This window comes from Meleagris gallopavo, chromosome 19, assembly GCF_905368555.1.
Source record: "Meleagris gallopavo chromosome 19, MGAL_WU_HG_1.1, whole genome shotgun sequence".
NCBI classification, from domain to species: Eukaryota; Metazoa; Chordata; class Aves; order Galliformes; family Phasianidae; genus Meleagris; species Meleagris gallopavo.
In genome coordinates, this window is record NC_139422.1 from 4,654,813 (window position 1) to 4,679,997 (window position 25,185).

Consider the following 25,185-nt stretch of genomic DNA (forward strand, 5'->3'; position numbering starts at 1 on the left):
TCCTGCAGCGAGCCGGGCTGCGGGGCCGGCAGTGGGCGCTGCTGGGCGCTGCTGGGCGCTGCTGGGCGCTGCTGGGCGCTGCTGGGCGCTGCTGGGCGCCGGGTGAGCAGATCCATGCAGGGTGGCGGCTGACCAGGAGAGGGCAATCGGCGCCCGCTCGTGAGCTGTGCCCGGCTGCGGATCTCACCCATCCCACGGGATTTTGCTCCTCCCAAAAGGGCTCGGTGCGTTATGGCAAAGTGCCGGGGTGCAGCCCTGGCAGCTCCCCCCTTCTCCCCCCCCTCCCCCAGGCAGCACGGTTGCTCTGTGGTTGTGGAAGCGGGAGGTTAAACGAGGCCAGGGCTGAGCTGGAAGGTAATTGAGGCTCAGCTCTCATCCAGCAATTAAGCGCTGAAAATATCTCCTTAAAAAGGACGCAGAAGAGCAGAGCCCTGCCCTGCCCCCCGCTGCGGGGCTGGGTGTCCCTGCCCTGTAAGGCAGCGCTGCTCTGTTCAGCCCTCACTAAAGGAAACTGGGCTGGAAGTGTTCTACGAAGCGAGACGAGCAGATCCGCTCCTGGTCCCAGGGCAGGGCGCTGCCGACGCTCTGCTAACACATCTCCATCAGCTGTACCCCGCACCCCGCTGCAGGCCGGCAGCCAAAGGGCAGGGCAGGGCAGTGGGTGCTGCCAGGGGCCCTGAGAACACCCTGAGTGACATCAAGGAATGCAGTCCTCAGATTGCAAGGAGCAGCACTTGATAAGTAGATGTATGGATGAGTAAGAGCCTTGAATTGCAATTGGAGACACGGGAACCGACCCCAGCACAGCCCCAGCTGCGCACTGTTGGACACAGGGGCCACTTGCAATACCAGCTGTGGGCTCCTGGCACTTTCAGCTCACAGGTGGTTTTTGTTTAAGACAGAAATGGAACAAAGCCTCTTCTGAGAATCTCTAAAGCCTGGTTCCTTCATGGACACAAGTGCACTGCAGAGCCCCCACATTTCCCAGGACACTCCTCTGAGTGCAGACACTGAACAAATGAGCAAAGTCTGACAGCACCCACCTCTGACCCTTCACCACCATTAATTGGTTTTTTTAAATCTCATTTCCACTCTTCTTTCCATCAGGAAGAATTCTGTTCTCCCAGGTCCTTGTAGGGAAAACTGCTCCCACCATCAGCATCCTTGGTGACAATCATCCCAAGGAGGAAAAATCTGATCACAGGCAGCACCAACCCCCCACAGAGAGATGTGGACACGAGGGGTCTCTTTGACAGACCTTTATTAGCAGACTGTTCCCTACATGAAGAATCTGAGTTAGATTTGCATTATAACAATTTGTGGTTACAGCTACAAAGACAGTTGTCAATTTGCATTGATTTTTGCATTCTGATATTCATTGTCTCATTAGGCCACACTGGTAGGAAGAAGCCACTGCAAAAATTTACCATAGATCTTTTAAATTAAAAAAAAAAAAAAAAGAAAGAAAGGAGGAAAAAAAGAAAGAAAGAGGGAGGTGGGAAAAAACTCTTAATCACTGCTGTGGATCGGTTGGATTCCCACACGGCTGATGCTGACAGCACTGTCAGGACAGAGCCTCATCTGGAAGACTCTCTGTGAACCAAACTCAGCTGCTGAGTACCAGCAAATCCTTTTCTGATTTCTGGCACGCTTCTCCACCACGCCCACTAAGGAGCAGTGGCTCAGCAGCAGGATCTGCTGATCCGAAACACAACTGCAGCATCTCGTGTCCGAGGGCAAATTCCCTCCCATCTCTATGGAAAGTCACGTTTTCTTCAGTCCCCGAGTTTTCCCCCTCCTCCTCCTTCACAGACTCCCCAGGATCGCTCTCCTTCAGCCACTGTGACACCCAACATGCACAGACCTACTTTCCCAACTTCCCCCCAAACCCTCTCAGCCACGCGTGGAGGCGATTCCAAGCAAGGCGAGCCCCGCAGAGCCCTCTGCCCTCATCCCTGCTTCCTCACCAGCTCCCTTCTCTCCCCTGGCTTCTTGCTACAGCCTTTCTCTGGGCTGAGGTCCTCCAGCAACAACCCCACGCTGGGGAAAGGCAGCTCAGACCCCCGGGGAAGGGACGCCACCGACTTTAGTGCCTTCCCCACGACTCAGCTGTGTGATGTATGAAAACAGAGAGAGAACTTTTCGAAACAGGAGAAATACAAGCACAGTAACAATATTTAAACAAGTCTATAAAAATAGTCTGGCATAAATCTGTTCAAATAAATACAAAATAAATATGCTTTAAGCAGTAAAACAGTGGAATGCAACGGTGGTCCATCTTGCCCAAAACGAAGAATTGGATGAGGATCTCCCAGGCCTCAGCAGCCAGATCCTATCCACTAAAGTAGCCCGTAACACAGAGAAATTTTAAAGCCGTCCCTTTCCCTTAGCCCTACGAAAAGCACCCTTTGAAAGGAAAGCAAGCGTGTTTTCAGGACTGAACTGACGTCTCCCAGTGACAACCAGCCCTTCCCTTGCAGCCCTCCCCATGGCAGACAGACTCCTGGCTTGGGGACTCCATCCCGCTAATGCAAACCTGAACATCAAACTACAAAGAGGTCTAAAGAGATAGGTAGCAGCATAGGCACGGGGCTTGGAAAGGTCCATCAGGCACCCTGGGCACCAGGCAGAATGGAATGCACAGGTCCATGCAACGCTGCACAGGGGCTCTCGTGTCGTGCTGGGAGCACAGCTGCACAGGAGCTGTGGAATAGTTGTTTATTCATTGAAGCCATGCATCGAGGTGCCAGTCCACCCAGGGCTCTCCAGCCTTCCCCTTTCCAAGCTCCTGCTGAGTATAAGACAAGCCAGTCTGGCATGCAAAGGATACAGGCATGCAGGCTCTAGGCTGCTGCTTCTGTTAGTAAGTGCATCTTGTTAGTGGATTTATGAGACACACTTAAATCTATAAAAAATAAATAATCCTAATCCTTCATCAGGCTGGCCTAAGTAACCTTCAGCCTGACTGGATAAACCACTGCCCACCAGCCCTCAAAATCAGAATAGTTCCAAAAAAATCACTTTTCATGTCAAGTCTTGGAAGCAGAACACGAATATCTCCTACCCAAAGGAATATATGTAAACATAATGACAAGCCTGGTGTGGCAGCAGCTCCTCCACAAGGTTTGTACAAATCTGAACAACAGGTAGGAAGTTAACAACTGAATGGAAAAAGAAGCTCTTCCAGCAAGTCAGAAGGTGCTCATCTGCAGGCAAACAGCTCTGTACACGAATATGCTGAAAGCAGACTGTTCCCCATATCTTTGCTACTTTGCCATACTGCTGGGAACTGACCTCAAACGAACAAATGCCTTAAGACTGGGACAGGAGTTCAGCTCCCAGCCTCCCAAGAGGCCCAACAAAAAGGACCACGTGATGGTTTCCGTAGAGCTCTGAGTAGCAAGATGGCAAAGGACACCAGATCCTCCCCTCCCCTTCCTGACTCACAAACTATCAGAGATTTCACAGCTTTGCTTAGTCAGCTTAGTGTCGACACATTCACAGAATGAGAGATGACTGCACGTCTTGGGATCGCACCCCAAGATTTCAGAGTTCCAAGTCCTCGGCATCTCCTGGTCACCGTGACTGCACGCCCAGCGTCATCTTCAAGTTCTCGTAAACCACGTAGCTGATGCTGACGGCTGGGATCACCTTCATGAAGTTTGGGGCCAGCCCACGGTAAAGGCCAAACGCTCCCTCAGTCTTCAGAATGTGTTTGAACAGTCCCCTCATCGTCACCTCGGGAGCACCCTCCACAGAAGCTGCAACGCAAAGAGCCACAATAAATCATGCAACCTATGCCACAAGAACACGAAGCCAGCACCTGTCTCAAAGGGCAGTTCTAATCGTGCGCTTCCCACGGATGTTCACAGACCAAAGGGGCTCTAAGGAGAACACCTAACTTGTCAGCGAGCCATGGTTGTGCTGCACATCACAGCCATCTTCCCAAACTGCTCTGCAGATGCCACTAGCCCAAATTCTTGATTGAGGAAAACAGAACTGCTCTGTCCCCGAAGCATTTGGCTCCAGAGGACAGCACAAAGTCCACTGTCCAGCGTGGCACACAGCCTACTGCTCAGCAGCACGGCCAGTTAAGGCTGTTGCCGCAGTGTTTGCACCGGAGGACCTTTACCCTGCTCAGAGACCGTGGCAGGAGTTCACACACTACACAGAGTTCCCCAAAGTTCTCACCTTGGGCCTGCATGCGTGTCCTCACAAGAGCCAGGGGGTAACTGGCAAGCTGTCCGCAGGTACTGGATATGGTGCCACAAGCCAAGAGGACAAAGACTCCAGGGTCAGCACTGTTGACGGCATAGCGCTGCAACCAGGCATTTTTTAGTGTCTGGAGGGAACACGCTGGATGTTAGCAGTGAAGATGCAATCAAAAGAACAACAAGTTACATAAAAGATCTAGCACAAAGGCCCAGGGAGGTACGTGCAATATCAGCCAGGCTTCTCAGATCTTTTTGAGTTACTGCCACTTTAGGGGGCTGGGAGAATGAAAACTTTTAATTTGCTGCTGCAATTCTCTCAAAAAAGAAACATGGAATCAAGCATGATGCCAATTATGAAAGGAAAATCATCTTACTAGATAATCTTTTAGGCCATTTTGACTAAAAAACTTCATCTGTGCCCCTTAAGGCTGATCAGAAAAGCTTTAATAAGTTATTTAAACTCCTGTAGTATCTGACTGGTTTGACTGATAAAGCTACAGAAGCAGCACAACCCTACAGAAGCAATAACAGCTCCATACCTCATACACTGCCAGGTCAATGCCAGCATACGGAATGATTCCTAGCATGTTGGGAATGTAGCCTTTGTAGAAGGCAGCCATTCCTTCCTTGGAAAGGATGTTTTTGGCACAATCCAACATGCCTGAATACTGTCCTGTCTTTCTCAAAGCCATCCGTGTTTTCAGAACCTAGAAGACAAGAATGAATGCCATGAAGACCTACAGGAGAATCAACAGGAGAAGAGATGCAATTCTTAAGAGCCAGGACAGTCAGGACTGCAGCGGGTGTCATGTGAGCAGCATGACTTGGTATCAGCTTGCTTAACGAGTTCTCAGAAATACGGGCAGAACATCAGCTCATCCTGGCACCCTCCCATGACCCTCCAGGGGCTGCAGTGTCAGTGGTCTCACCTCCATCGGGTAGATGCTGCTCTGTGCAATGGCCCCAGCCAGAGAGCCAGCTAACAGCCGCTCGTGAATCCTCAGCATCTCCTGGTCAGTACCAATGAACCGCTTGATCTGTGGAAGCCAAGGCAGACAGACATTGAGCTTCGCTGGCTTTTCCTCAGCCACTCTTTTCAGCTCGTCCTTCCGCAGCCCCCGCTGCGGTCAGATTCCTCCCAAGCTCTTTCACTTACCTGCTCATAAGCCATGAACTTGATGGCGGATTCCGGTGCAATCTTCAGCACGTTGATGCCATTCCCTCGCCACAGTGACCTTGTTCCACCCTCTCGGATCATTTGAGTAAAACCACCAATGATACACATGTTGTTACTGCGGGAGGCATGAACCTGGGAGAGAGAGAGAGTGAATTTGGATGAGTTCCAGTCCTGATTACGACAGTGTTACGTTCTTCTGTAATCCAGGGACAAAAGGGCACTTTTTTTATTTACCCAGAGATTTGCCAAGGCTTTAATCCCTTCTCAATAACTTCTACAATAGAAAAGCAAGCTCCTCTTCCTTTTTGTGAAGTCCAATGTTAACTAACGGATCTAATCAATATACTCCTCTGAAATGGGGGGAAAGGTTAAGCAGCCATCTCCAATACCTAGCATTGGGCCAGCTATACAGAACAGACTTCTCAGATGACTCGAGAGCAGGTACAGTGAGAAGGCAAACTAAAACTAGGTTTTTGTAACTCCTTTGTAACACACAACACTTGCATGGAACACCAGCTCTGTCAGTTCACCACTACAACCACTCAACACCCAAAACTTGAACCTGTTTCACAAAAATCCAATTCATCCAGTGCTCTGAACCACAAAACTCTCCAACTATTGGCAGTTTTCACATGCCTACCTCCCAAAAGCCTCTCTCTATCTTTTCTAGTCAATGAAGGACAATTTGTTGACACGACTTTGACCATTCAAATCACCCAAAAAGACTTCCAAAATATCAATATAGTGATTGACCATAGCCAAAGTGCTATATCAAGTTAATGAACGGGATCACCTCCTAGATACCATTTTGGCAAGAACATTAAGGGGATCAGTCTTCAGGCTATTCAAACAAACTGGAACTGTTCCATCATACCTGCATGAGCACTTTCAAGCGATCCAAGGGAGCTGTACAGGTTCTGGACACGGCACCTGCACCTCCACCTGCAACCAGATGTCTCCACCACATCCCTGTCTGCCTCTCTTCCACTGTGAACTCATCAGGGACAGTCAAATTCTCTCCTACATCAAAGATCTGCAAAAGAACAGAAGATGTTGAGAACTGTCTCATCAGCTAGCAAAACTGCTGCAGTTTTACCTCTCTTTGTCAGTGCTAAGTATTGGAATAAGCTTCTCCAGTACTTCATGACAGCAGCATATCTGTAATCATTAACAGCTGTGTCTGGTCGCCGGGACTGCCAGTGCTAAACCACCTCACCAAGGTTTAGCAGATTTGTTTGGGAAGCTGGGAACTGCTAAACATTTGTCTTCATTAAGACACTGTGGATCACAGTAATGAACAGAACGATCAACTGTATCTATAAAATTTAAAAAAGATCAACTGTAGGCAGCTGTACAAGGACACAATTGGGCCTCATTGGAACCTCCAGAGCTCGCAGCCAGTTTTATCTCATTACATGCTATTTGCACACACTGAAATATCACCAGGAAGGACGGCTGCCTGTCAAGTCAATTTCAGTCTTAACAGGTTCTAAGCTGGCAGGATCTGGCTGCTGGTACAAGCTCTCAGATGCACAAGCCAAGTGAACATACATCTTCTTGCAGAATGTACAGTTGTTATCACCTGTGCCAGAGGCTTCAGAAGCAATGCCAGTGATGGGTGGCATGATAAAGGGACAGGACAGGAAGCAATTGGGCTTCAAGGGCTACAAAGCAGCAATCGAACCATGAAGAAAATGATAGAGACTGCTGATAGCAGCTCCCTGGGGTTATGGCTTTCACTGAGAACCTGGGGAAAAGACCACGAGCTGTTGTGGAGAAACCTACCGTGGAGTGCTTCCAGTACAGGATGATTTCAGGAATGTTCTCCACTGGGTGCAGCAGGTGATAATCTCGCCACTCGTTCCAGTCAATTGTCATCGTCCCGTTCTTATCCATGCTAAAAAAATTATCATTAGTGAGTACAGACTCCCACTGGGTGACAAATTTCTCCTCCCCTTCCCTTTGATTATTCAGACCTACATCAAAAAAAAAAAAAAAAGCTTTGCAAAGCAACTACTGGAAGACTTCCAAAGAGACACAAGACAAAGCCAAGAAATCTTCTCCACACCAAATACTGCAGAGAGATAGACATGGTCTCCCTCTTTCTCTCCCTTATTTCCCCTTTAACTGCACCACAGGAGTTGCTGTACCCCCTCCTATCAAAGTTAGGACCGCTAGTTTCCCAACTGAAGGGAAAAAAATACTTACTAGGTGACAGGACCCCAGAAGTGTCCCGTCCTTATTCTGACACACAGGCAAACAGACAGAGGGAGGGTTGCAGAGGAAAGAAAGAGGAAAAAAACAGCACAAATAAGTGGTTGTTAACATGTTAGTGCCACATGCAAAACGCACTCAGCATTTCCAAAGGGCAACTGCACATTCCCTCTTCAAAGCAGCAAGCACAGGGCAGCAGGACATCAGACAGGAACAAATGCCATCAGCTCAGGTGCAAGCCCTTCCCCACAAAAGGCCAGCAAGGCACAACATTCTTACAGCAACTCTCCACAACAAATTTCAGCATTAAAAGTGTTATTTAATTGGAAAAAATCAAAATGAAGAGTAACAGGCAAAAGGAAGGATTTGAAGTCTCCAGAAAGTGGATACAGGGTAGAAAAGAGGAGAAACGTTCCCTGTCCCCTCTCAACCTGAAGATCTTTTCAGAAAGACACAACAACCAGCTGAACCCTCACCTCTTCAGTATTTTTTCAGCCTGCTGTTCAGAAATCTTAACTCCCAGGTCCCGAAGAGACTGTACGATCTCCTGGGCATCGATACGGCCTGCAGAGAGAAGGCACTGAGCTCAAGTATTTGTATGACAAGCTGAAGCAAGAAGCAGTCTGTCTGTGAGCAAGAGAAAGCTGCTTACCATCATTCTTCTTATCCAAGCTCTTGAAGACCAGCCTTAGCTTCTTTTCATGATCCTGGAGATAGTGAACAAACTCCTCAAAGTCCAGCTGTCCATCCAGGTCCTTGTCTCCAGCCTTCACAATTTTCTGTTGAGGAGACAATCAAAAAACATCAGTTCCTTTGTTCATCCTGATGATCTGCCCCTTCTTCCACCGTAATTAAATATCATTTCCTAAATTGCTTTGGCTTTTCTCCCCTCACAAAGCAACGGACAATTATGAAAATTCCCCCAAGAAATTTGAGGAAAGCAGGAGAGTAGAAAGACCACCTGATTCCAGGCAACTGCCTTCCAAAGTTAGCCAGGTGTAATGCCTCATGCTTTTGTTGGGAATACGCTGCAACTATCGAGTATCTAATCGCAGTCCTCTATCTTGATGAACACCTTACACGACATAACTTGAGAGCCTCCTTAGGGTCTAAGCGTGCAGCAACAACATTTGCATAGAAAATTAACTGCCAAAGTTGAAGCAATAAAAAAATAAGCCTGAACAGGAGAAGGAATGTCATGCCTAATATGATCCCTAGGGAAGTATGCTACCCCTGGCAAGAACCAACTTCAACCAGAAAAAGCCTGTCCAGCCCCAGTGGGCACAGCAAAGATAAAAACCCCTATGAACTGGTTTAGGCACCCTGGAGCTACGTGCTTTAATTATACAGGTTTCCATGAGATGCATATAGAACAAGAGAAGTTCTCAGTAGGACAAAGCCAACATCACAATTAGCTTGTGTCAGACAGCTAGGGACGAGGTAACGACAAATTAACTCATTCCAGCATGGGGCAATGGCAGATGAACTGAGCTATCTCAGGGCACGAGGCTACTTGTTGACAGCAGAGGTGATCTCCAGGCTGCAAGAATGCAGTTCAGGGAGTTCCCATTTCCCTTCTTGTTTGGTCACTTGCCCTTGACAGCTTAGAGGTCTTTTTCAACACGAGTCAGGGAGTGCCACTACAAGAGGTGTGACTCAGAGCACTTCATCACTTCATCACCTACTTTTTGGTTGCAATTCCTGTAACATTTAGGCGTGCAGCAGTTGGGCTGTCACAGAGGCTTCAAACCAAGGCCAATCTTCTGATCACCAGTATTTTGTTCAAGGTTGCTCAGGTTTATCTATTACCTCTGAAGCTTATGGTGGCATTTCCTCAGCCCAAGGACAATGGTTTCCTTCATTAGCCTTAAGCTTGTATTTCAATGCTGTTTTCAATGGTTTCGATACTAAATGCTTCACCGTTCAAAATCTATCTTCCTCTCACCCCATCACGTCCTGTCCTTTCAGCCCTGATGCTATGAGGATTAGTTCTAACCATCTTATGAGCCTTAAATAAGAAAGTGCTGTCCCAGCTGTGCTGACCTTTGAGGTGTGCCCAGTATTCTTAATCTGCAATTTATCATATGACAGTTGTAAAGTTCAGACACGGCCCCACATCTACCTTGTGGGCTAAAGATAGAGCAGCACCTCTCACATGTCAGCGGGTTGGCATCCAACAGCTGAATCAGGGCTTCCCTCTCGCTGGCAACCCCCAGCAGCTGACAGTCACAAATAATTCAGAGGCGTTTGCTGCAGGAGAGATGTGACTGTGCAACTCTCTGCTCTACCTCTCTGCTTCCCCAGCAGCAGCAATGTGCAATGAGCCATCAGAGACTGCACACTGCCACTGCTGCCCTGGGCAGGAAATACACTGCCCCTGTACAGCAGCGACCTGCAAGGGTTCTCGTGCATGTGTGAAGGACAAGAATGCAAAGAGAGGCGGACAGACCTCAGCCCACAGCTCCTGGATTTAACAGCAAGGATGACATCTCAGCACAGCAATCGGCTCGCTGGCAGCGGTGCTCACTGCAGGTGTTTCTATCTGCCCGCACTATGCATGCCCTGCAGCACACACGGGACCCCACACATCTAGAAGCCCCACACATCTCCATTTGTGCACCTGCGCAAAGGCATAAGAAGGCCAGCCAGCTCAGCAGCTCAGCCTCAGCTCCTGTGCTCCTGGGAAATGGTGTGCAGGGACAGGGCAGAGCACAGGGCACAGGACGGGGCAGAGCACAGGGCACAGCAGGCCCACACAGCTGCTGTAAGAGGGAATGGAGAGGCTCTTGCACAAGCTCCTAGCAGCACACCCTGCACAGCCCCGCCAGCAACACGTGGCTGCTGCAGACTCCACTCATCTCGTCACAGGGCAGCGTGCGGGGGAGGAAAAGGAAGAGGATATGAAGCCTTCAGCGTGAGCGGAGGGTTTGGAAAACCCCTTTTTCTCTATTTAAACTGCGTCAGGTCGATGGGTTTAAGTGGTGGGCTCCTCTCAGATTGGAATCAAAAGATCCAAAATGAGGTGTGCTTTCACAGCAGTCCCCCACCAAGCGGCACGCAGCCCCAAATCCAACGCAGCCCCAAATCCAACGCAGCCCCAAATCCAACGCAGCCCCAAGGAGCTCACCACACTCCAAACAGCCCAGGGGCTCAGCCCCGCTCCCCCTACAGCCATACCTGCTTCCACTGGCGGTATGTGGAGAACTCCTGGGAGGGGATGAAGAGGCTGAGGCGGAAGATAGACTTGAGCTCGGCCGGCAGCCCCTTCGACTCGAAGTACTCAAACTCCGCCTGCGACTGCCCCAGCACCGGCACATAGAGACAGAGGCAGAGCATCTTCCTGTGCCCCACACTCGGCTGCGCTGCTCGGACAGGCCGGGTAGGACGCAGTGCCGACAGACTCCCGGAGTTAATTTCAGTGCGTGGTGGGAAGGAAATGCCGGCGTGTCTCATGACACATGCCTATGAGCTCCCCGGCTCCAGCGGGATTGGCTGCTCAAGCCCTGCCCTTCTACTTAAAAGGGAAGCGGTAGCAGCCACGGCCCTCCCCAATGGAGACGGCTGCCAGCAGCCTCTCACGAGGCCTCCCAGCACTGGCACTGGGCTCCCAGTACGCTCCTGGTGCCCTTGGAGCTGGCCCTGCCTGCTGCCCGTCTCACCCCAGGTCTGCCTGCTGCTCTGCAGGGCCTGGCCTTGGGCACTGCCTCTCCCTCCGTGAGACACCAGAGTTTCACTACCTTCCTCTTCCTGAATTCCCAGGAATGTCCGGCTTAAGGAAAAGCTCTGGAATCCCACACTTAGAGAGGTTACTGTGCCGTGCCAGAACTGAGTGGTGTTGCTGAGAGGATTGCCATCAAACAGGCCGTGCCCAGAGCTCCAGCACAGCCCCAGCTGCTCCCAGCCCGGCCGCCACAGCAGCTGCAGCCCCCCACCTGTTCTTCCTCCTCTCCCAGTGACAATTAAGTGGTTGGTTATGGCCTACAGAGAACAGATGCCGGGCAGAACTACCTTTTCCAGTTCCTGCCACTGTGGATGTAACCACTCTGCAAGCAGCTTTCTGGGCTTCATGGATAACCAGTCCGGCCAAGGAGGGAGCGTGGCACATGCATCACTTTGTGTAATTACAGGCTTTGGAGCACATAGTGGAACTCAACGTACAGGATAGCACTCAGCTCTGGGGCGAAAGTACCAAAGGGTGCAGAGCTGCAACTGCCAACATAAACCATACAACGAAGCTCGAGCTTTGATATTTGCCAGAGGAGCCATCACACGGGGAAGACCCAAGAGCACACAGCCATTAGCCAGCTTCCAAGCACTATAATGCCATCTGCACTCGAGGTAACACAGCATGTCTGTCAAACTGGTTCCAGCCAGCCCTGCTAACTGCTTTCCCGACCACTGCAACATTATCCCGTGTTTGCTCTGCTCAAACAGTGCCGACCAGCACAAAGTCCAGCAGGCGCTCCTCCTCGGACCTCAGTGCACTGGGGTTGGTGTGTCCATGCAGGGTATTTTGTCCTTTAGGAGTAAAGAAAGCCGAGGTCTGTAACAAGCTGCTCGTGGAGCCGCACAGCAGTGACTTGAAGTGGGAATGCTCAAGCAGAGGGGTTATTTTAAGGCTTACTAAAACGGGGTGCCAGCAGCAGCGTGCCGTTGGGAGCCGTGACCTGTGAAGGCTTCCTCTGCCCTTCTGGCACCTCACCTGCCACCGCGTTACCTAACCAGGCTTAACCTGCTCCTGCTGACGTCCCCGCACGGCAATGGGATCTTCTCAGGCTGCAGATCCTCTTAGGGATCAGCTGCAACAGCTCACTGCACGCCAACCCACAGCGTCCACCCACTACTCCGATGCTATAGATGGGAACGGACAAAATCAGTGCCTTCAGCACCCAGAGCAGCCCCCCGCCCCACATGCGGGTGCCGAAGGAACAAATATAACTGAGATTTGCCCACCGAGCCTCAAGATCCTCTGTGCTCCTACCCACGAGTTGCCAAGCATCACTATTTGAGCTGCTCGGCAGCTCGGTTGCTATGCCAACATGATGCAGATTTTCCGAATAAACTCCATCTCCAGTTGGCAGCGAGAACAAAAGGCAGAATCTGCACATTTTAGGGAAGAAAGCCTACTGCCTACGTCACAGGAAAGGAGAGAGGTAATGATGTTAAGAAAGCTGATTTGCACAGGGTATTAATTACAGGAGAGGGAGCTAAGAAGGAGAGATGGATTACGAGTGAAGTTTATACCAGCAATTCAGGTTATAATGATGAAGGGAATTTAAAAAAGCATTAGCAGGTTTTTAGGTTTCGTCAAAAATAATAATCATAATAATCCTGGTAAGCCTGGAAGTGCCCGGAGCCAGACAGGCCCAGGACCCAGCATTGCACAGCCACGGAGCCTCAGGCACAGGACCTGCGGGTGGCGGTGGATGGGACGCAGCCTCACCAATGCCTCCAGCTGCAGGGAGAGCCAAACGCACACCTTCTATGGGATGTTCACTCTTCCTGCTGTCAGGGACACTGCAAACTCATTGTCCATTTTATTCATAGGATTTGGCTCTCGTTTAAGTGTTGCATGAGTTATGACACCCCGCTGTTCCAACGCTGGCCTTTCCTAGTCATTTCTACTCTTTTAGGCATCTGCTTCATCACTGCTGAACTACATCAGCTCCAGAAGGTACCTCCCGGAGATGGGAGGATGCAACCATACAAGGATGCTGTTTAATTTTGAATTTACTCCGCTAAAAAAAAAAAAGTCTCTAAAAATACCAAGTGCCAGCACGCATCACAGTCACATAGCTCACATCCTCCTCTGGAGGCAGAGCAGCCTGCTGGGTAGGTGCACCTATGCTGGAAGTTTCTGCTGGTCCTGCTGACTTGGTGTTTGTCATTTCTGGAGGCTAGCTTATAATTAATTGTCCAGTACAGAAGGTTCTCACAAATCACAAAGACACCCTTTGTGTAGGAAGGAGGGGAGTTAATCATTGAAGAGACCCCAGCAGAGCACGGAGCGGCAGTCAGCCGAGCCCTGTGAGGGGAAGGGAACGGACAGGAAGGGCTGACCCACAACGTCAGAACGTGCTGTAAAGGTGAGCAGGAGGGGTGAGCTGTGCAGTGACAACACACAGATCCAAAGTTACAAGTCCAGCTGGTGACATCAGGGGCAGGCACACACACCCAGAGCCAACACGGGACATTTTCAATCAGCATTTTCTTCTGTACTCATGGGAACTACCGCGTGTCGGAACCGTTACCTGCAGGAGGAGCACAGCTGAGTCACCCCGAGCAGAAGGGCTGGGATGAAGCCTCCCCAGCCAGGTCTATCACACCTACATTGCTTGCAGTATCAGGCAGTGCTCGGGATGATTCAGCAGACACCTACAGCAGCTCGGACAGCACAACGTGGCACCCAGCTAACTTATCCCAAGGTCACGGCGTTCCACAGCAGAACAGAAGCCATGAGTCCCCAGTTCCCTTACACATCATATAGCGTTGGTCGCTCACCCAGCGAGTTATCATCTATCCCTTATGCTGTTCTGGACTTTTTGCAATGGTTCTCCTTGATGGGCAATCAGAGCACAGATATATCATCAAGCCTCACAAGTTACTGGCCGTCAGCTGAGCCGCGGCGACAGGGTGCAGCATTAGCTGGTCCGCAGTGCAAGGTAAACCAGATCTGCATAATCCTCAGCAGAAGAGCTTTACTCAGTGTTTCACTTCACAATCAGGGCAGGCTAAAATTACACAGCCACAACCTCCCAGCAGATGGGCAGTTACTTCCTAAGCTGCAATAACTCCATTTTATCACATCCTTATCCCCCAGCTATTTCTGCATTAGCCAATTTTAGGGTTCCTATACAGCAAAGCTTCTCAGGGTCATACAAGCAAGAGATCAGTATCAACTCCCTCCCCGTGTCAGAGAGCTCCATTTGCAGGTGCGAACAGATGGGCTCTCGTGGACTGAAGGAGCACTGTTCCCTCAGAAAGGAACAGAGATCTATAGCCCTGCTCCTTCATCACAGCCTCCTTCAGTCCTGAGCCTCTGTCCTTCTTCAACCTCTGCACACAAAAGTCCTCTCCTTCTCTAAGTGCACATTCCCTGTTCTGGAGGAGATGCACGTGCCAGCTGCTAGCAGTAGGGCTGAAGGCAGAAGTCCCTGCAGATGTTTCAGCCCGATTCAGGCAGGGAGTGGCATCTGCTCCGCAGAACAGAGATGCCACCCTGCTGCTTCCCTCTGAAACATCAGCAAAGGGCATTAAGGCCTCCTGCAAGCTGACCCTGTTCATTCCCTATTTCACAGAGCAATCCCACGGCAGCAGCACTGATTCCCTCCCCAAGCAGACGCATCCTGCAGTCACTCCACTCCGTGCTGCAGCCCTCCTAGCTGAACAGGGGACATCGCCCAGCCCCTCCCCAATAATCTCAGCTCACACCCTTGGTCACAACCCACATGAAGTCAGAGCTGACTGCACCATCCTCAGGAGACACAGACAGCGTTCCCTCCCTCTCAAGGATAACCTGGAGCTGCCGTCAGCCAGCACGGTGCTAGGCGGCCAGCAGAGAACTGAGCTGCTTTTGTTCACCTCCCCCCAGACAAAGCCTTACTGGTTATCCTCTGCCAACTGCACACACCCACCACGTCCCCACCCCGGGAAGTTCCCATCCTCACGCAGATTTAGGTCTCTTCTTTATGCCACTCATTCCCGTGGGACAGCCATTGCCATCTGCAGGCTGTGCCATTCCAGCCGTACACCAAGTACTGGTTTGCTCCTAATAACACTAGATTCTTATGGAGCTGTGGCAAGTGCCAAATGACCAGGGATTGACCAGGAGATTCTGGGATCTGTTGGACTCTCTAATAGTCTCTGGTGCAGCTCAAGGACTCACCACCAACCTTCACTATCACTGCCAGCAGTCTGAGTTACACTGCTTGCAAGTCACCTTCCAGACCCATAGACTCCCCATTTTTTCCCCGTAGAACACCATGCCTGCAAGGTCACATCACCTCCTTGCAGTCATTACCTCGGTCCCTTTGCTTCCAGCATGCAAACACATGGACCCCACTCACTATTGCTGATCCCCTCCCAAAACACACACACAGCAACTACTGCACTCCCCTGCAACCCCACACTCCCGCACACCATGCGCTCCGGCCTCAGGACATCCCATTACCTTTGGAAAATGCTCTGCGGGTCCAACCACCAGTAGGATAGTTGGTCTCCTCTCAGTGGGGTCAGTCCCTCTGTCCTGTGGCTTCCCCAGCACCTTTGGCCCTTTCTCCCCGGGGCCTGGCAGCGGGGTGGTGTTTCTGGCCTCATCGTCTTTTCCATCAGCAGGACCTTGGCATGTGGCCCCGGGAAGGAAGCTAGATAGAAAACGCCAAAGGCTCTGCAGCATCGCTGCTCCGGCGAGCAAAGCCGGTGTGCCGGGAGCCGCCCGGGCTGCGCTACCGGGATGGGAACGGCACGGCAGGCAGCGGGAGCTCCAACCCGGCGACTCCACGGGCTGGGATTGCGCGCAGCCCCGCTCCCGCAGACGCTTCCTGCCTTTTGAAATTGTTGCTACTGCAGTCGTGCCCGGCCTGACAAGCAGCTCATCGCACAAGAGCCTCACAATTCCGACGGCAACGAGACAAAGCGCCAGCCCTGCCGTACTCCAAGGAGCAAAGCTTTGGAGAACGCTAAGATAGAAAAAGAGGAAAGCTCAAACCGGGCGCTGCCAGAGACCCGCCGGGTCCCGACAGCACACGGGGCCGAGCGCCGGGCTGTGCCCCACTGCAGCAGCGCGCAGCCAATCGCCGCTCCCAGCGCCGCGGGGCTCCGGGGCGAGCAGCGCGCAGCCGGGAGCGCGCCGGCACCGCGGGGAGCGCGCCGGAGGGTGGAGGGCTGCGGCCCCGGGGTGGCTCGGGGCCGCTCCGATCGCTCACATCGCCGCTCCGATCCCAGGGCTCCGCGGTGGGGCTTTGTTCCGGCAGCAGATGGTTCTCTGCGGGGATGAGCGCTTTTCCTGGCCGCGGCTGAATTAACCTCGAGCTGCACCCTCTCTCTCCGCTCTATTATAGTCTCATCCTCCGCTACAATAGCTCTTTGGTCTTGCATTATGCTTCTGCCATTTGGCTTTCAGAGCGACGCGCTTGCAAAGCGTTTACGGCCATTCATCTGCGCGAGGGCCGATAGGCTGTGGTTAACTATCGCCGATCGGCCCAGCGATGTGCCATCAGTACACAGCACCTCTCCTATGAGAACGGGGTGTTCGGCCTGGAGAAGAGCAGGCTCTAGGGAGACCTCGCTGCGGCCTTCCGGTGCTTGAAGGGAGCGGGTAAACAGGAGAGAAATCAACTTTTTACATGGGCAGGCAGTAATGGGACAAGGGGGGATGGCTTTAACTAAAAGAGTGGAAATTTAGATATTACGGGGAAATTGTTCACCTAGAGGGCAGGGAGGTCATGGCACTGCTGCCCAGAGCTGTGGGTGCCCCATCCCTGCAGGAGCCCGGGCCAGGCTGGATGGAACCCTGTGCAACCTGAGCTGGTCCCTGATTTAGAGGTTGGCAGCCCTTCCATGCTGTAGGGGCTCAGAACTGGACGATCTTTAAGGCCCCTTCCAACCCAAGCCATTCTGTGATCCAAGTTTCCTCTGCAGCCCAGGGCTTTGCCCATCCCCACACCTGCAGGAGGAGGCATTACACAGCCTACTTGCACAGCACTGCCACTCTCCTGTTGGGTTCCAGCACGCTGCAGCAGCACAGAGCAAAGCTCCATGCCGAGGCTCCCTGCCCGCAGTGAGCTCCACGGCCTCTGCCAGACCGCTGCTTCCACTTCTTAACGTTTGACAGCAGAGCCCACAGAGAACCTGTGTCCTACAGCTGTTAGATATGGAAGTACATGCCCGAACTGGAAGAACTCCAAGCTGCAGGCAGCCCGTTTTTTAGGGAGAACACTCAGCGTCACTCTTACAGGAACTTGTTAGTGCCGAATTCCTTTCACCGACCTGAGTAATGGAAAAAGAGACAAGCACACAGAAGACTTCACGTAAAAGAAAGAATTCTTCTGCAAATACGCTTCAGCATTACTTAATGGGAAAAAAATGCAGTTTAAATATAAAAGTCTACAGCCCCGCTCTGGTCTGTGCCATGCCCCCACACTGCTTTCTAACACGCTGCCATTCTGATCCTTTAAGGTGATGTTTTGAAGTTTCTAATTGAGCCAAAAGGAGGAACAAAGCAGACGTCCTGAACTGGTACAGCTCATCAAAATCAGCTTTCAGTAGCCTAAGGCTATAGAGTGCCAAGAAGCTGCGAGCTGTTCTGACACTGATGCTCCAGGAGCTCAGCCCATAGACCACAGCAAGCACAGATGTGAAGACGTGAAGGCAAAGCAGATGAGTGGGACTTAGGATCAGAGACCTGTGAGAGCAGCTAGCACTGTAGGATACAACCACCGAGTTTCTCTGTGTTGTATGTTCTTATGTTTGGGGTGTACACATGGCACAGACCCCATCTTCCTTTGCTCATGCAGAATTTGCATGGTAAAATAGTAATTTGTGCAAGAAAATACATGCCCAGGGTGCAATTACAGCAGAAACACAGCAACACTTCTTCAGCCTTTGTCCTTGCTGAAGGAAACCTCAGAGGAATTCTTCCACCGCGCTAATCCACACGGCTCCTGGAGAACACAGCCTTTTCTAATCATATTTAGAAAAGGGAAGGAAAAAAAAAAGCATTTATTTTACCAAGTGAGGAATTTTATTAGGTCAGAACAATAAAGCGACTAATGGAGAGATGATGATAGCCGGAGGCAAAGCAGCTGCTCCCTGCAGGGAGCTGGGACACGAGTGTTGTCCCACTGACACCACCAGGCAGCCAACCACTCACACGTAAAAGGTGCAACAAACTCAGCAGGTCGGGTCCAGCCTGAACCAGAGCAGGGGAACAGATGAGGAACAGACACTCATTTGATCTAGAAATCACGAGCCTAGGTCATACCAAAACACATTGCCCAACACACCCCCCTCGGGTCTTCAGCTGTTTCCATGAACCAAAAAGATTTTTAAGAGGGACCTGCAGGTGGCTGCAGGCAGCAGGTGCTCAGGGCAGCAGCCCCGTGCCCAGCATCACCGCTGGGGCTGTCCTTGGGTAACCAGAGGAGAAGAGGGCAATGAAGCCATGCAACCCATCCAGATGGAGACAAAGGAGAAAGGAAAGAGCAAAAGAATGACGTGTGCTTAATTGAAGCAGTATTTTCCTTGTACTGCATGCTGGCAAAGGGAGGTCTCTTCAAGTAGCAAAACCAAGGTATTTTGTGAGCTCTTTGACCCCATCCTGCAGACGCTCTGGGGCAGGCACCGTGCCCCTCATGTTGCTGGCACCGGGCAGAGCCCAGCCTCAGGATACTTGCTTTCAGATGGCCCTTGGAAGAATTCTGAGCAAACACACAGCGTTTTCCAGCAAGAATCCGAGCAGACAACTAGCTCACACTTAAAAAATGCAGGAGGGAGGGTGAAGAGGAAGGGGCAGAGGGATGGGAGCAGCAATCCCCATCCCCCGGTGCAGGAGAGCTGCCACAGCGGTCGCCTCCTGGGATCCTGGTGTGACCCCAGCAGTGACTCAGGCAGGAGGAGCTGCCAGGACACCCGAGCAGGGGCTGCGGCGCGTGGGGCACCCGAGGTTGGCCACATACACCCAGTTCTCATCTTTCCAAACGTCACTCCTGAAAGACAAGACTTAATGTAAGGATATTCTACTTTTTTTTAAGAGAGCTGAAATAAAATCCAGAAACGCTGTGCAGGGTTTTTACAGCGCGCTGCCAAACATCTTGGCTGCTGCTGTTTAAATAATTAAGCTGTCTGGTGACATTCAGCCACGTTAATTTATTGAGGTGACACAACAGAGTGCTGCAACAAAATCCGGCCACCTCTCTGCAGGAACCCCAGCGCAGCCACCAGCTGCCCCAGCCCATACTGGGCAATGGGGCCAGTGCCAAGCAGACACCAATCACTGGGTTCCATCACATGAAGGCTGAGCACTGACCAAGAGAAAGGGCATCTGTAATACCCCGAAATCAGAAAGGAACAAGAATGCCATGTATCAAAGTGACAGGAAAGTGGCTGTTGGGAAATGATCCCCCCAGCCTGGGCTCTCTGCACAATGTGGCCTCGCATACCAAACAGCTTCGCCTTTCCAGCACCTCACAATCCAACAATTTCAGCAATTTCTCTTAAAGCAGAGCTCTCCTGCCTGGAGCCTCAGCTCACCACATGGAATGCAGGAAAAAGAAAACGAAGGCACCTCCACTGCCGTCCCATAGCAATGATGCATCTGCTTTCTTCACTCGAGACAAAGTCTGGGGCGTCATTAAAGCGTGCTCATGTCCCACATTCAGAGGGACAAATATAGCCATAGGACATGAACAAGAACAAAGACTCATTTACCATTTTTCTTTCAGACCTACTTGTGGCAACACTCCCTCCCCCACCTCCCCCTGGCAGCACCACACCACAATACGGGCACAGAACTGCAGCGCTCCCCACGTTGCAGGGCTTGTGAGCAGGACACCAAGCCCTTATGGCAGTTCTGGTGTTATTTCATTAACGTGTGTCAACCACTCAAGTATTCGGCTCAGTATTCAGTCAGAACTGTCACTGGCCTTTGCTTCTTTACCAACCAACTCCCACCAACCACTCTGCAGCTCCGGGTTTTTCCACCTGCTGCTATCTCTCAGTAACGACTTCATTTTTTCCCCCCTCCCTGAGCTGACCCATAGTCAATGCCCGGATCCAGAGGATACATTTCACATTATACTTCCCAAGGAATTCAGCAGAACACAGCCCTAGTGCTTCTGCAAGGCTGCATCTCATCACACCAGTGTTAACCATCAGTGTGCTCAAGCCCAAGCTGTGTCTGCATCTCAGCAGCTCGGCTGCAATCCTGCAGCCCTTATCGGCCATAACTGGGGTAAAGGTCCCAGCTAAAGAAACCCACGAGCTGCCAGGTAGGCAAAGCACCGTGCTGGAAGGACACTGCTGGGTCCCACCTCCCAGGGGCTGCACATCTGTCCTGCAGGTACACAACCAAAGAGCAACAGCTGAGGTTTACGTGCATAGAAAAGAGCAATGGCGCAGCAAGAGCGAGTTCCCCTTGCATACATCTACACCCAAAGCTCGCTTCCAGCCTTTCTCAGTGACTGCAGTGCGATGCCTGGTGAGCAGACACCAGTCACACAGGCACCAGCCTGCCCTACGCTGCTCCCAAGGCCCTGCAGCACCTGCCAGGAACTCATTTGCTGGATTACAAAGCATGCATCCGTGCCTTTAGCGCATCTAAATCATTGAGTGCACACAACTCCTGTGCCTGCCACAGATTTGAAGGCTTTATCTACAATGAAATCGTTGACCCACGGTTTTGCTCTTGCAGCACATTTCCCAAACACGTGGAAACAAGGCTCTCAAACCACACATTTCATAACTTGCAAGGAGCAACAGGTCCCAGCTCCCTGCGGAGCAGCGAACGAACGTCATCTTCCTTGCTCCCTGTTCCGAAAGGACATTACCCACAGACATCTGAAGTTATTTAACGTGTTACAACGCGAGGTGGAACCGCCTGCAGACTGCTCGGGACGTCCAACTCAGTCCCCCAGGATCAGCCAGTAAAAGGTGGGTGGTTGGAGAGCTGTTGGCAAATACTTTCAGCAGCAGGAAGGCGATCAGCTGGAATTTCAGACTGTAACACTGCTCCATTTGTTTGATTATGACCTCATATTGCTCAACCCTTAACAATTAATTACAAGGGCCTGGCTACAAGCCTCCAACTGCCCCAGCAGGGTTCAGCACATCTTTATGGTTTGTATCTTGTTTAAATGTGTATGGCTTCAGAGAGATAGTTTGGTCTAGATTACAGAACAGAGTTTTGCTCATTTTTAATCACAAGCAGGGTGTTGTGACTCAATAAGAACTCAGGTCACCTACTTCCAGATGACTGACAGTAGGAATGAGGTGAAAGCACTGCACAGGAATGGCCTTCTCAGTCCCTTACAGTTGCTCAGAGTTATGGCACGTTATGCACTGTAAAGAGCAGTCAAAAGTTCAGAGAGTAAAACAGTTACAGAAATAAAGAGTCTAAATTAAAAATAAAGTGAAGAAATAAGATTGAATCTTTCCATCATATCAATTACAATCTTGAAGAGTACTTCTGTCACAGAATCACTTGCAACGGAGCTAACTGAGCAGAGACCAGGAGGGCACAGTGCTCCCAGCAGCTGGAACAGCCCAAGGCCTATCCCAAAAAGTCAAGCTGCTCAGAGGAGCCCAGAGCCAAGCAAGCTTTGCAGCAGCGCAGTTATGCTCCTTCAGTACAGGTGAAAGCAGAACTTGAGCGGACAGAGCTTTGAGATTGCAGAGGAGATAATAAGCAAAGAACACGGTGATGAAAGCCAACGTGAAGATTTCAGCAGTGAGACGGAGGAGCTGACACCCAGGCAGCAAGGGGCAGTCACCTGCATGGCTCCAAGAGACAACAGCATCTCAAGGCCAAGGAGGAGAACCCAGTTACAGCAAAGGTACACAGACCGTTACGACTGCAAAGAAACAAGGGTTATGTTTGCTCTGTTTCTTAACTCAGAGTTAGTCCCCCAGAGGAGGTTCAGCTCTGTGAAGGGGCTGCACTCTGCTGTCTCTATGCACCAGGGCAGAGCTGCCCAGCCCACAGCAGCAGGGAAGCTCCAGACAGCACCCCAGGTCAGGGTCAGCAGGAAAACAATCACATGAGCACATGCAGAAATATTTTGACTACACAGCCTTCAGCTACATCACATATATATCTCCAGATAAAAAATAGAGAACAGTTCCGGTTCAACGACCCTTATTTCCATTAAACACATACTTCAGTTCCATAAATCTACACAAATATCTTCAAGAGAACTTAGGAAGTAGTAAAAAGAGCTCAACTGCTCCAGAGGCAGATGTAATTTAACAGCAGAACGTCCCTTTATGCAGCAGGACAAGGAAACCTGTAAAATGTTTTTCACATGGTTATCACTTTACTGCTCAAGCAAAGTGAGGTATGCGAATTGCTCTGTGCAACCAGCTCAAACAAGCGTTTCTCTGGAAGGCTCACTGCCCTGGCATCCTGTATTTGTCAAATGGCTTCAAGATAACAGCAGGAATTTAAAAAAAAAACTCGCTGATGACATCAGCAAATTCCACCTCAGAAGGCATGGATGTGTGGCTGCCTGCTCTGGCCGTGCTGAAGGCCGTCCCTGGGGAGGCAGGGATGTTCTGAGTGCTGCAGAGGGCTTTATCTCAGTAAGAACTCTCAGGTTCTGGAGGAGCCAAAACATTGCTCATTTTCCTTTCAAGTTGCAGCCCAAAACAATCACTGTTGCCACAAGGACTTTTGGCCAACTGACACCAAGAGATCAGCAAAGCTTGTGGACAACGTGGCATTACAAGGCAGGAGGGTTGCACCCACATCCAGCACGCTGCACTGTGACACAGAGAGATACAAGGTACCTGAGCCACAGTCATTTACTACTCACAACCCATGTGACTTATGCTTAACGTGGCCTCTAAATATTGCGTTTTCACCCTGATCCTTAAACACTTTTCTTGAATGTGACTTCACATTGCTGAGCCCACATGTCTGAGTGTCATTATTGGCTAAGGACAGAGAAAGAAAAAAGAATGCTTTTATTAATAGAACTCTCTGGGAAACAGGAAGTTTATTCAATCCTGCCTAAAAGATGACACAAGGCAGAGGTTTTCCAGTCAGCTCTCCAAGGGCTGCTCTCACGAATCAAACTGGAGTTCAGAACTCTGCATCCTCGTTCTTAACAGATGCTAATTGTCACATTGCTGAATGGAACCCTGCAATACCAGCAGTGCCCCATCAGCTCCCTTTATCCAACCAGCTGCTTCCTGCACAGCTGAACAGTGAGCAGAGGAAGCAAAGGGCTGAGGAACAATCCCGATGGCTGAGGGCTCACAGCAGCAGCACAGCCATCCACAGTGCTTCCTCCACACAGAGCAGCTCCAGACTCTGCAGAACACTTCTCTGCTGCTCCTGCAGCGTGGCAAGCAGAGCAGCTCTGCTGGAAAGCAAGAAAGCATTTTGTTTCGCACAGCATCCTCCCAGCCTGGAAAACATCAGGCTGTATTTGGATAACAGGCTCAGAAAGAAGAGGGAATGCCAAGTGAGATGGGTGAGCATCAGCACAGGCTGTTCAAGCAGGTGAGAGCCTGCTGCCAGAACTAAGGGATCGGGCATCCACGGGTGGCAGCAGGTCAGCATCTCACAGATCTCACGGGGCACGGAGAGGTGATTGATGGGGCACAGTCAGGTTCTGTTACCGAAGTGCACGCTGTAGAAAATCACCATGGCACTGATTATTTTTAGAAGTAGCACAACTAAATCACTCATACGATGCTCACGCTGCCAAAGCGTTCCCGAGGAAGACGCCAACCAAGAAGCACTATTAGAAAACAAGGCTTCGGAGAGCCAAAGTTAGAAAGGCAGCGTCGACTTCGGGATGGATGGATGCATACAGAGGGGCTGGAAGGAGGTACACCATCCCGGTTCTGGGAGCAGTGACAGCTGTCACTTGGGTCAGCTCTCAGGGACTCAGCAGTGCCCTCCGCCCTCCTGCAGGAAGGATGTGCTGAGCAGTGCCAAACCCCGGCCGCAGCCACGCGTGCCCACCGCCGCCGTCCCACAGCGCTCGGCTTTCATCCGGCCCTGCGCCCGAGGCACCGCGCAGCACCGAGCCGCACACGAGGGCAGGCGCGGCGCCGACTCACGCTGCTCGTGCCGAACCCCGAAGCTCGGAGCCCTCTACGCACAGCGCCGCACCTCGGTGCCGATCGCCCTCCGCCCTCGCAAGCCCCGGGAGCAGCGTTACCCCCCGCCGCCTCCAGCCTCGGCGCCGCCGCTCACCAGCAGGTCCAGCTCCGTGCGGTGCAGCCCGAGGCGGCCCAGCCCCACGGCCAGGTCGTGGATGCAGAGCGCGCCGTCGCGGTTCACGTCCAACTTCTGGAACAGGGCGCGGAGCCGCCGATCCTGCTCGGAAGCCTCGCACACCGCTCTTCCGCAGGACCCGCCGCCACTCCCTTCGGCGCCGGGACCGGGCGTGGCGGCGGCCCGCGGGGAGCCGCAGGGGCACAGCACGCCGCTCACCACCGGGGAGGCCAACGAGCGCCGCGCCCCCGGCATGATCCCGCCGGCCGCCCGCTCCTCACGCCCGCCGCCGGCAAATGGCGACGCTTCCGCCACCGGCGCCGCGAGGAACCGACGCGGAGCGCTTCCGCCTTCGCGCCACACGGCGCCGCCGCCACGTGACGCCCCCCGCCGACCAATGGGAGCGGCCCCCGCCGGCCAACGCGCCGCCGCCCACAGCCCGCCCTCCACGCGCACCCGGCGAGTGGGCGGTGTGACGTCAGACAGACGCCTTCCCCTCCACCAATCGGAACGCAGCGCCGCCGCGGCCGGAAAAAGGCGGTACAAACTCCTAGGGCGGGGTGCCATTGGCTAAACGCGTAACCGAGGGTAAAGGCACAACCGCTCCAATCAGGTTGGGAGCCAGGACCTCATTTGGA

The 25,185-nt window shown here is 51.8% G+C and overlaps 1 protein-coding gene across 3 annotated transcripts; it reads right to left on the reverse strand.

Annotated features, from left to right (window-relative positions):
- Positions 1 to 1,244: 1,244 nt before the first annotated feature.
- On the reverse strand, positions 1,245 to 25,129 carry SLC25A25 (solute carrier family 25 member 25). 3 transcript variants are annotated; one of them, XM_085239608.1, is made up of 10 exons: positions 24,527 to 25,129; positions 8,258 to 8,384; positions 8,082 to 8,169; positions 7,177 to 7,288; positions 6,266 to 6,424; positions 5,371 to 5,523; positions 5,144 to 5,251; positions 4,754 to 4,921; positions 4,192 to 4,342; positions 1,245 to 3,761 (listed from the first exon to the last, which is right to left on the reverse strand). In XM_085239608.1, the coding sequence occupies exons 1-10, from the start codon at positions 25,112 to 25,114 to the stop codon at positions 3,577 to 3,579; spliced, it is 1,839 nt and encodes a 612-aa protein (XP_085095734.1). In that variant the 5' UTR covers positions 25,115 to 25,129; the 3' UTR covers positions 1,245 to 3,576. The 3 variants fall into 3 exon arrangements, with proteins under 3 accessions (XP_085095734.1, XP_003211264.1, XP_010719127.1); XM_003211216.5 differs by lacking the exon at positions 24,527 to 25,129 and adding an exon at positions 15,776 to 16,323; XM_010720825.4 differs by lacking the exon at positions 24,527 to 25,129 and adding an exon at positions 10,783 to 11,120.
- Positions 25,130 to 25,185: the final 56 nt, after the last annotated feature.